This window comes from Telmatherina bonti (genome assembly GCF_933228915.1).
Source record: "Telmatherina bonti genome assembly, chromosome: 10".
Lineage (NCBI taxonomy): Eukaryota > Metazoa > Chordata > Actinopteri > Atheriniformes > Telmatherinidae > Telmatherina > Telmatherina bonti.
The window spans coordinates 25,388,253-25,399,257 of record NC_136628.1 but is presented as its reverse complement, the minus strand read 5'-3'; the positions used below and the strand labels follow the sequence as shown (position 1 = coordinate 25,399,257).

Here is an 11,005-nt window from a genome sequence, read left to right as displayed (position 1 = left end):
GACAGATAAATGTTTATCACCCATTCTTTTACCAACACAGTAACTGCTTTGTGACGGAGGAGTTTATTTAATGTGGATGTAAATTATCCTTTCATTACTGTTTGATATAGGATTTCAGCTTCCCAGGAGCTCAGAGGTTCCTTTTCCAATATTTTATTTGTATAATGCATGAAATGTTTCCAGATGGTAAAAGGGCTCGAGTCTAGACCACAGGTAGGCAAACTGGCATATTTCACTTTTGAGTCATGTTTTTGTCATTTTTGCGCATCAAGTGTTGGCATTGTCTTTTTTAAATAAATGAGGCTTTTCCTCAGAAAGATCTCATCTAGATGGTCATAACCTTTACATATTGCTCAGCTTTAATGGTGCCTTATGAGATGTGCAGCCATCCCATGAGCACTGGTACAGCCCATTACTACCACAGTAGCTGGCTTTTATACAAGGCTCTTATAAAATGCTGATAGTTTCTTTCTTGTTCAGCTCAGAGGACACAAATACTTGATTTACAGAAAAGTTTTTCAAATCTTATTTGACCATAGGTTAGTGTTTCTTTTTTATTTGGCCAACCATTTTGAAGGAAGTTTGTACCTAGACCAGGCAACATGTTTTCAGGATCTTGTTTAATTTAGTTTTCTTTCATATGATAAAATTTTAACCTGCATTTGTGTGAAAAAGGGTTTGATGATGGCTTTCAGAAATGTTCCAGAGCCCACTGCAGAGCTAAGTTTGTCTGTCATCACCAGTACACTACGGTTAGAGGAGAATTAAGTCTTAGTTGTGTTTTTTCCCATGCTTACAGAGATTTCTTTCAATTGTATGAATCCTTTAATAGTATGATGAAATCCCCAAATCCTTTCAGTTTTACAACGTTAGATTTTTTATTTTATTTTTTTTTTTTACATTACTCATCTGTTGTTAAGAGTACATTATTGGTATTGAATTTTCAATATTTCATATCTATGATATTTTTCACCTATTTTAATTTTTAATTTAATATTTGATCAGAATTTTCTGACAATCAAATGTTCTCTGTTTTCATTTTATTAATGGTCTTGTGTTTTGTTTGTTTGTTTTCTGCTTTTTTACAGAGTTACATACACTGCAAGGAAAAGAGGAAGTGGAAGTGATCTGTACCTGGCTTATGTGTACCTGGGTTTAATAGTTGCTGGCTCTAAAAGTGCATTGAGTGATGTTTGTTTGACAGGGTTAGCGCAAAGGGACTAAACAGACACTAAATTGTGCATTCGTGTTGTGCAAGGGCACTATCTTCCCCAGACCATGTGGCTGGCAACATTTAGAGGCCATCTGTTGCCTGCACACCTGCTCCATCAGCAAGGGACTGCAACCATCACCCACTGTGCTCTTCTTTGGTGGATATTATGTTCCTGCTGGTCCTTGACCAAAGCAACAAGCCAGAAATTTTACCCAACTGTGACCACCCAGTTTGGAAAACTGCGAGGCCTCAGAGTTCCAGTGCCCAGTGAAGTCCTCAGGCCCGTTGATCAGTATCTTGGAGTCCCTTACGCTGCCCCGCCAGTGGGGGAGAAGCGCTTCATGCCCCCAGACCAGCCTTCCTCTTGGTCAGGTGTCAAGAATGCTACCCACTTCATGCCTGTGTGCCCTCAGAATATCCACAGTACGGTGCCGGAAATCATGATGCCCATATGGTTCACCTATAACCTGGACACAGTAGCCACATACATCCAGAATCAGAGTGAGGACTGTTTGTATTTAAACATCTATGCCCCGACGGAAGAAGGTGAGTCGGTATGGTAAATTAAACAGGACTGATTTTCCATGCTCATTGCTTACTCTTGCTGCAGCCCTCATTGTTCTGTCATCCTCATGAACTCTATGTGACCATTGTTCATGCTAGAGCTGCCACAAAAGGCTGATTTACCATCCAAAATAACCAATATATCACCATTTTCTCACATCTTTCTTACATACTGATAAAAAAGAAACATATATGGTTGCTGATGTGTTTTTGAATGTTAATCAGCATAAATAATCTTAGACACAACTGGAGCTACGTAGACAAACATGAGTGAGGTACGTGCTTGTTTAACAACTAACAAACATCAAGTGATTTATTGAAAAGATCAGGTATTATTGCAGCATATGTCCATCAAAATAAATCAGTCATTTTTAGCTTTTGAAGCAATATGTGCAGCCTTTTTCCTGTCAAAGTCATTTTAAAGATATCTTTAGAGAAAGCAATGTCAGATTTCCATATTTTGACTTAAAATTTCTTTATATTACTGAATCACTGCTTTGTTCAGATAGTGGGTCTGTTGGGGTCCAATTAGCGAGGCACCGGAGTCAACTGTCTATCAAATACTGAATCCTCTCCTATTTTTGAGCTATGAAATGAACCAACAAGGGAGCATTCTGTGTGTCTGCTATGAATCTGTAGATTAACAAAATGCTGTATTGTATCTTAATCTAGTGATGACTAACAGATTTCCCTAATTGAGGTTACTTCAAGACTTCTAATTAAACATGCGATAGTGTATCGCTTACCTAACAATCGTTCCATATAATACAACACATTCAGCATTCAGAGTATAACAGTGTCCTGCTTGTGAATGTAACACGCCATTCTTTGAGACTTTGGTAGCATAGCAACAACAGATAAACAGCCTGCCTGAGAGGTAGCTGTCCAAAATGGTTCACATTTTATAAAGCCCCTCGCTTGACTACTGCCGTTAGACATCATACGTAGAGAAGTGAATGAAATTTCACATTTACATTTTTATTTAAAAGGCATTAACATGACCCTTTTATTCTGTACTTTTTTTCAAAATTTCAAAAATGCACCGCAGCCGTTTTGTGTTATAGTTATCTGTTTGCTGATGTTGTTTTCATTTCCACTTATTTTCAGCAGTCCTTTACCAAATTATAAAACATGGGGTTTTTTTTATTTCCACTATTTACTCTTATCTTTATGTGAAGCCTTCAAAGTTAATTATTTATTAATAAACAATCTTTTTTTTTTTCAGTAAACTGCAGTGTTTTGCCAAAACAAAAATTGACAGGAGAGAAGACAAATATTATAAACCGTGAAAATGTATTTCTCCAATCACAGTTAGGGGATATGTTCAGTTGTGGATATTTAGATGTGTGTCAATTTCAAATTCTAATTTAATGGTATATTAACATTATATATCAAGTCAAAGTTGTGCTGTATATCTACATATGTTCATTTACCTTTCAGAAGAGAGAGATCTGGATCTCTCTTTCTCTAACTCTCCCAGGTTAATTAGGCAGTATATTCAGAGGAGGCACAATCAAATCTACCATGCCTTTTTGAATTCTGTACTTCTTTTTTTTCCATATGTGAACCCCAGGGAGCCAACACAAGAAAAAGGGGGCGGCTTTCTCACATGCTGAGACTCATATATCTGAAGGTATTTTTTAAAGAGCTCAAAGTCTTGATGCATGGATTCTTTCGGTCTAATGAAGTGTTTCAGTTCAGTTTTTTTTCTTAATCAAGCTCCTGTGGGGCTATTTTTATTTCAGTGAAACAAAAAAAAATGCTATTATCTGATTATTAATTGCATAAGTGCTACATCTCTGCCATAGAAATGCACATTGATCCAGGGATTGCATTATGCAGTTGCCTGCCTTTAAGTTACTTCTTATGGACAACTTTTAACAAAGGCATTAAATCAGCCCAAAAACAAGTTATTAATAGTTGCTGTTTCAGTTTTTCCTCAAATTACCAGATCGCTAGAGCTCAGTTTAGTATGAGAGCTTTAACATTTACCATAGCTTTAACATTCCTTTTGACTCAATTCTATACTGAACAGTTCCAAAAATGCTTATGCTTGTGCATGCATAATATCCACTGAAATGTAAAGTTTCACATCTCTTCTCAGCTGAGATCAAAGTCAAATCCACAGAATCTGTTTTGGTTTTTTTTCCTCGCTCTGTCTATTCCAGGGAACTTTAGACATGATGCAGAGCGCAGCTATGCTTGGCCCAGCACTTCTACACACCATAATAACTGTTGATTATTTTCATAACCCCTGTCAGAGAGTATTTACCATGCATTTTCTGATTGTCACTACAGCTTTCAAACCACGGGCCAACCATCCCGGCTTGCTTCTAAACACATTTTCTAAGCAGTTCTCTCTCATACTTCATACTGAGCAGCTGAGATATAAAGTTTATACAAGCGTACTCTATTAAGTCTTTATCGCATTTCTGTTTTAACTCCAGTTGTTTGTTTAGCATGTGCATGTGTGTTAATGTTGCAGATATAAGGGACTCAGAAGCAAGACCTGTGATGGTTTATATCCATGGAGGCTCATACATGGAGGGCACTGGCAACATGATGGATGGCAGCATTTTGGCCAGCTACGGGAATGTCGTTGTCGTCACACTCAACTACAGAATTGGAATATTAGGTGATGGCACAGTCTGTGTGGTAACTTTTATTGGTATTTATTAGAGGGTATCTGGCTGCATTTAATTTGAGAGAATAAAGCACTTTCACTTCTGTGCTGTAGAAACTGGAAAAGGAAATAAATAAAAGGGGGAAATGAAAAGGTTGAGAGACAAAAAGCACAGCATGATCAAATCCAGCTAAGTGAGATCTGGGTAAGGTGAACATGTCTTTGTACATGGCATCGCTTTCTATGGTGCCTTATGAAGAAAATGCTATGCAAATTCTTATCAAGCCTTGTCCTTGTTGCACAACATCTTCTTTAATGTCCACTTCATCTTCTTTTAGATGTATTTATCTAGTCTGTAGAAGTTTATCAGCATTTGCCATTCATGAAAGTAAAGTGATTTAAATACAGCACAGAAGGCTGCCACATTCATACAGATTCGCAAGGTCAAGGGTTTTTTGTTTACACTGCTTAACATTCAAAACAGTATGGCATTTAGATGAGAGTAGAATGGGGAATAAGTAATACGATGAATTGTAAGAACCCAAATGACCTCTGCATCGGGTTAAGATATTCATTTGAAGAAATTTCTTTGTGCCTTTTAAATGGTTCGGGTTTAATGAGTGGAGCCCTGATTGGTTCCTATGGGGAACCACAGCTCAGGGACCTTTACAAGGCGTTGGTTAAAGAAGTAAAGCACTGTGTGAGAGAGTAAAGGAATATTTACACCTAAGGGGGAATGGTGTTAGTTCCCTCAGAATCCTTGCTGGGCTACAGCGAAACATCAAAGCTGTGACATATACCGTAGTGCTTCACTGTACCTCTAGTTCTGGTGTCTCTTTGTATATATTAGGCTTCCTCAGTACTGGTGACCAAGCAGCAAAAGGGAACTATGGCCTCCTGGATCAGATTCAAGCTCTCCGCTGGATAAGTAAAAACATAGGTTACTTTGGAGGAGACCCAGGTCGCATCACGGTCTTTGGATCTGGGATCGGTGCTTCCTGCGTCAGTCTACTAACACTGTCGCACCACTCAGAGGGTAAGAATATACAAAGGGCTTTTTTTTTCTTATTTAAGTTAGCTTTGTGTAAGTGTGAACGTAAGATGCAATATTTTGTTTTCTCAAACTTATTTTTATTAATTGTATTTCTCATGGTAGGATTTTATTCATTGCTTGGTGTAGCTTCACCTGGTCTGGCAGGAAGATGAAGTGTTATGATATGGGGGCAGAGTAAAGGGGGTACTTGTTAAGGCAGTGATTGTTTTTGCTCCCCTCTTCTCAGTCTAATCAGACAAAAAGCTCTGCCTCTTAAAATGTGAAGTTCTTAAAGAAGCCTGCTGGCATTATAAAGTTCTCAGCATGTCATCAGGTGAACCTGTGAACCTGTGACCATCATGTTTTTTTAAACATGCTAAATGAATCTCTGACTCAGAGTTGTTTACCCATATTTAAGGATCTGCTAAATTTAAAATAAATAAAAAACCTTGAATAAAAATGCTTTTGAAAGGAAGATGGGGAAAATTTGGAAAAAATGTCTGCTTTCTTGAAATATTTTTTGTTTAAAAAAAAAAAAAAAACAAGGATAGAAAGAAAAACTGATGCTTCATTTTTTTTTAAATAAAAAGTTATGCGTTTCAGACCAGAATTTTCCACTTTCATGCCTTGTATATATTTAGAACAAGTATTTAGATCAGCTTTAATCCTACTGAAATACCTCTATAATATATTTTAATCCAGCGATCGGGGGTTTTAAATTCCCCAAATAGTTGTTAACATTTGAACAAGCTCCTTTCAAAAAACCTGACCCAACGGGGACTTAAGATGTGTGTTCGACTCTGGGTGCCCCACTGGGAATTGAACCTCCTATCTTTGCTTTGCTGTTCCTCTGGTTCTCACATTGATGCTGGACAAAATCACAAGAAGGGCAGAAATTTTGCTTTCACTCATGCCTGGGAGGCTGCAGCAGCTGTCCTTTGTAAGCTTTGTATTGAATGCCCTCACTCGGCTACAGCGAACGCACAAAGACCTCCAGCTGTCTTTGAAGTAGACTAGTTAGCTGCTGCACTGAAAAATTTTAATAAAAGGCAGCAAAAAAAGGGTGAAAGTGGCAATGCCGCTGCACTATTTTTTTCCCCTGACCATCGTGCTTTCACCTCAAGATAATATTTCTCTATTAATTTGTCATTTTTGTTTCTAAAACATATGTCATGTCATATTCAGGTGGTCGATAGAGAAACCCCTCGAGACGTAGAGGAGATGCATTGCATGTAAACAAAGAGCAGCTTGTTTACGGTAGCAACATTGAAGGATCAGGGTTACTGCATATTCAGCTCTCTGCTCACACCCTTCACTGTATCGTTGACATCAGCAATCTGTGTAAACTACACAGCTTGTTAGACACACCGTATTAACGACTCCTCAATTACAGGGGGCTTTGTGAATGAATGGCAACAGAAAATGTAGACTTCTCCTCACTGAAACAGTGTTGCAAATTGACCATTAGTTTGACATGCCCTCATGGTGATCTGCATACAAGAGACACCACATTAAATAAATAAGAAGATCAGCAGAGACATTTTTTTATTATTATTTATTTATTTATTTTTTTATCATTGTATTCACAACAGAAAGAGGCGAAGTTAATTTCCTCTACTTGTGCTACTTTATTCTCCTGACCAGTAATTGCAAGCATCACACCTGGCTTTGTTTGCTTTTATATGCTTTACTTACTTATAAGACTTGGATTCAGTTGTTAGAGGCATTATATAAACGGTACAAATTATTAATAGTTATATTTGTTTAAATGTTTCCTTTCCCAGGTCTGTTCCACCGAGCCATCATCCAAAGTGGCTCTGCGCTATCAAGCTGGGCCGTCAACTACCAGCCAGTCAAATACACCCGCATGCTTGCTGAGAGGGTCGGCTGTAACGTGTTGGACACAGTGGACATGGTCTTGTGCCTGCAGAAGAAAAGTGCTAAGGAACTTGTAGAGCAAGACATTCAGGCCGCCCGCTACCGTGTGGCTTTCGGCCCTGTCATCGATGGAGACGTCATCCCGGATGACCCGGAGATCCTGATGGAACAGGGCGAGTTCCTTAACTATGACATAATGCTGGGTGTAAATCAGGGTGAAGGACTTCGCTTTGTGGAGAATGTGATGGACCTGGAGGACGGTGTGTCAGGCAGCGACTTTGACTTTGCCGTGTCAGACTTTGTGGACAGTTTGTACGGCTATCCAGAAGGGAAGGACACCCTGAGGGAGACTATTAAGTTTATGTACACAGACTGGGCTGACAAGGATAACTCAGAGACCAGAAGGAAGACCCTGGTTGCCCTCTTCACTGACCACCAATGGGTGGAGCCATCAGTGGTAACAGCTGACCTGCATGCCCGCTACGGTTCACCTACGTATTTCTACGCCTTCTATCACCACTGCCAGAGCCTTATGAAGCCTGTGTGGTCAGACTCAGCGCATGGAGACGAGGTACCGTACGTATTTGGCATCCCCATGGTGGGCCCGACAGATCTGTTCCCCTGTAACTTCTCCAGGAATGACATCATGCTCAGCGCTGTGGTTATGACATACTGGACCAACTTTGCAAAGAGTGGGTGAGTAACAGGAACTTCAGCAACCAACAATGTACACAAATGTGATTTATTCACTGTAACATTGTGAACAATCCACATTCAATATCTAATTTCATATTCTCGTCTCGGCTGGGAAATGGCTGCAGTCTTGGATTCAGCCTTAAGTAGGGCTTCCTAATTAAGTGTAGCCTGAACTCCCAGTACCACGTCCGTCAGATTCCTCTAATTTTTCCCTTTGTTAGTTCACAGAAACTCCCACGTGAAAAACTGAGCCACAGTCTTCATTGATTTATGTGAATTAATTTAAATCTGCAAACTGTAACATTGTTCTTTAAGTTAGGCTGCTTCCCATGTTTTTATGTTTCTGGACTTATCGATGTAAAAAAAAACCTTTATGTTAGGCTTATTATGAACTTACACACTGCATGCATTATGCCAAATGCGAAAAAACAGACAGTATGGAGTTAATGAGTAACAACTCTGAGTATATAATGTACCTTTCAACCAGTGAGGACTGTGTAGTTTTAAATGTCAGCCTGTAGCAGGTTTATGTCTTTGTAAAATCTTTTCTAATGCACATAACAAAGTTTCATCACTTTGGACGTATTCCCTGAAGGCGATGGGTCCTAAAACTTACAGCTTAGTTCACATATATTTTTAAAGCAGTCCCTCTGTGTCAAACTGAAATTTTACATAGACAGAAAAAAGGCAGGTTATAAACCAAATCCAACTTTACTGAAATCTGTGACTTTGAGTAATAGACACTCAGGACTGTTAGCAAAGAAAAAAAGCAGTGATGAATTCAAGAAAAAATTACTCAATAAGTTAACCTTTCAAAGCACTTTAGCTTTAAATCTGCTGTCTTTGGATGTCAACTAGGAAGGGGGGGGGGTGTTGCATCATTCTTCCGAAAGATATTCCCTCATCTGGTCTGGTGATCATGTTAGTTGATGTCACAATTATCATTTTATTAACTATGAATTGGCAAATCCCCCTAGAAGAGGCAAACCCAATCAAGTCAGTAATGTTTATGATATAAAAACGGAGATTCCTGATGTTTGTATTGATTTGCTGTGACCCTGCCCTCTAACAGGACCCAAACCACCATAACAAAACCACCACGTACCCTATGTGGTGGACATAAAGATGTTCTGTTTATTTGTCACCTGGGTGGACACTGTATATGAACTATATGCTTTTTTTTTACTGTAATGCACATCATATTATATATTTAGTGTGTAAATTTAGCTGAGAGTGAAATATACTGAAGATCTGATGCTCTTCTTTGGAAAGATCCCTCTGTCTTTTTGTAGCTAAGAGACACAGAAGCAAGTTCCACTGTGTTGGAGGACTGCTGATCTATTCCTGGAGTCCCCCCGCACAGTGAACACACAAATGCAATGAATATTTTTACAGAGGATGACCCCAGCAGAAGGCAAAAGCACAACGCAGGTCACTGTTGGCTGCTGTTTCAGTGTAGGGAATGAAGAAATGCTGAGCTCTTGAGGAGAGAATGGGATATTACATTGTGTTGACCCATATTTTTTTTCTTGCACTCAAGTTCTTCTGCTACCTCTTCATTGCTATTTAATGGAGAGCATTTTGGTCTTATTGTCTTTGTTCTTTAAGAATAATTTACATTATGATACAATAAAAATTTCAAGATGATTAACTTATAACTCAAAATTCATTTTCTGTTTTTATTTACAATATTTATGTATTCTTTACTAAACGTTTTCCTCACAAATTTGCCTTTTATGACTCAAGACTTTTATGATGTCTTTATAGGGATCCAAACAAGCCAGTGCCACAGGACACAAAGTTCATCCACACCAAGGCCAACCGCTTTGAAGAGGTAGCTTGGTCTAAGTATGACCCCTATGACCAACTCTACTTGCACATTGGCCTGAAGCCTCGCATCCGTGACCACTACCGTGCCACCAAAGTGGCCTTCTGGAAGCACTTGGTACCTCATCTCTACAACCTCAATGATATGTTCCATTACTCCTCCACAACCACCAAAGTCACCCCTATGGATCCTACCCAGGCCAATGGTAAGAGGTCCGGCAGCACTGGGCGCCCTCCTGTATCGACTGCCCACAGTGAAGGTGAGGGCAAAAAAGAGATGGGTCCACTGATCATGCCAAACCCCAGAGATTACTCCACCGAGCTGAGCGTCACCATTGCCGTAGGAGCTTCGCTGCTCTTCCTCAACGTCTTGGCCTTCGCGGCCCTGTACTACCGCAAGGACAAGCGCAGTCGCCAGGAAACCTGCCAGCAGCCCAGTCCCCAGCGTGAAAGCAAAGGCAACAATGCAGGCCACACCAACACAGTGGATGAGACCCTGTCATCCCAGCAAAGGAGTCCATGTGAGACCCTTCATAATCCTCTCCACGTCTCCCCAAGCTTCTCTCTCAGTCAGCGCCGCTCTCCTGATGACATCCCTCTGATGACCCCCAACAACATAACCATGATCCCCAACTCCTTAATGGGCCTCTCCAACATGAGTCCATACAGCACCTTCCCTGCCGGCTACAGCTCTGCAGGCCTGCCCAGCACCCACTCAACCACTCGAGTATAGCCTCATAGGAGGTGGAGATGGAAAAAGTGACTTATGTGAAATACAAAATGTAAAGCTGTATTTACAATGTGTAGGTAAAATAGGATTGAATATGTTTGTTCTGTCTAATCCAAGGTGTCCAACCACCAACATCCTGCCTTTGCGCTCTCATAATAGGAAGTTTAACTGCAGAGTCATTTTATAATAATCATTTTCAAAGGCAGAAAAAAAGAAAAAGAAAAAGTGCATTTCATTTTCCAGTTTGGCTTTTTTGGAACTTAATCTTGGAAGAACTTAGTATAATGTTTATACAGCTGGATTTGTATGGGAAGCTTTTTATTACTCTGTGATATCTATTTTGCTCTCATGGAACAAAGTGACAATACAAGTGATGGTGGACAAAGATGAGTTCTGGAAAAAGCAGAAAAGCATTATTATTATTGATTATCGAGCTATTTT

General features: G+C 39.6%; 1 protein-coding gene across 4 annotated transcripts; it reads left to right on the top strand.

The window, feature by feature from the left end:
* Positions 1 to 1,278: 1,278 nt before the first annotated feature.
* Positions 1,279 to 10,567, top strand: LOC306761916 (neuroligin-3-like; the record flags this gene model as incomplete). Of its 4 annotated transcripts, XM_079248245.1 has the most annotated exons (6): positions 1,279 to 1,759; positions 3,351 to 3,410; positions 4,263 to 4,412; positions 5,251 to 5,436; positions 7,218 to 8,007; positions 9,775 to 10,567. In XM_079248245.1, the coding sequence occupies 6 exons, from the start codon at positions 1,279 to 1,281 to the stop codon at positions 10,565 to 10,567; spliced, it is 2,460 nt and encodes an 819-aa protein (XP_079104371.1). The 4 variants fall into 4 exon arrangements, with proteins under 4 accessions (XP_079104371.1, XP_079104374.1, XP_079104373.1 ...); XM_079248248.1 differs by lacking the exon at positions 3,351 to 3,410; XM_079248247.1 differs by lacking the exon at positions 3,351 to 3,410 and having other exon boundaries at positions 1,279 to 1,772; positions 4,237 to 4,412.
* Between the last annotated feature and the right edge of the window lie 438 nt (positions 10,568 to 11,005).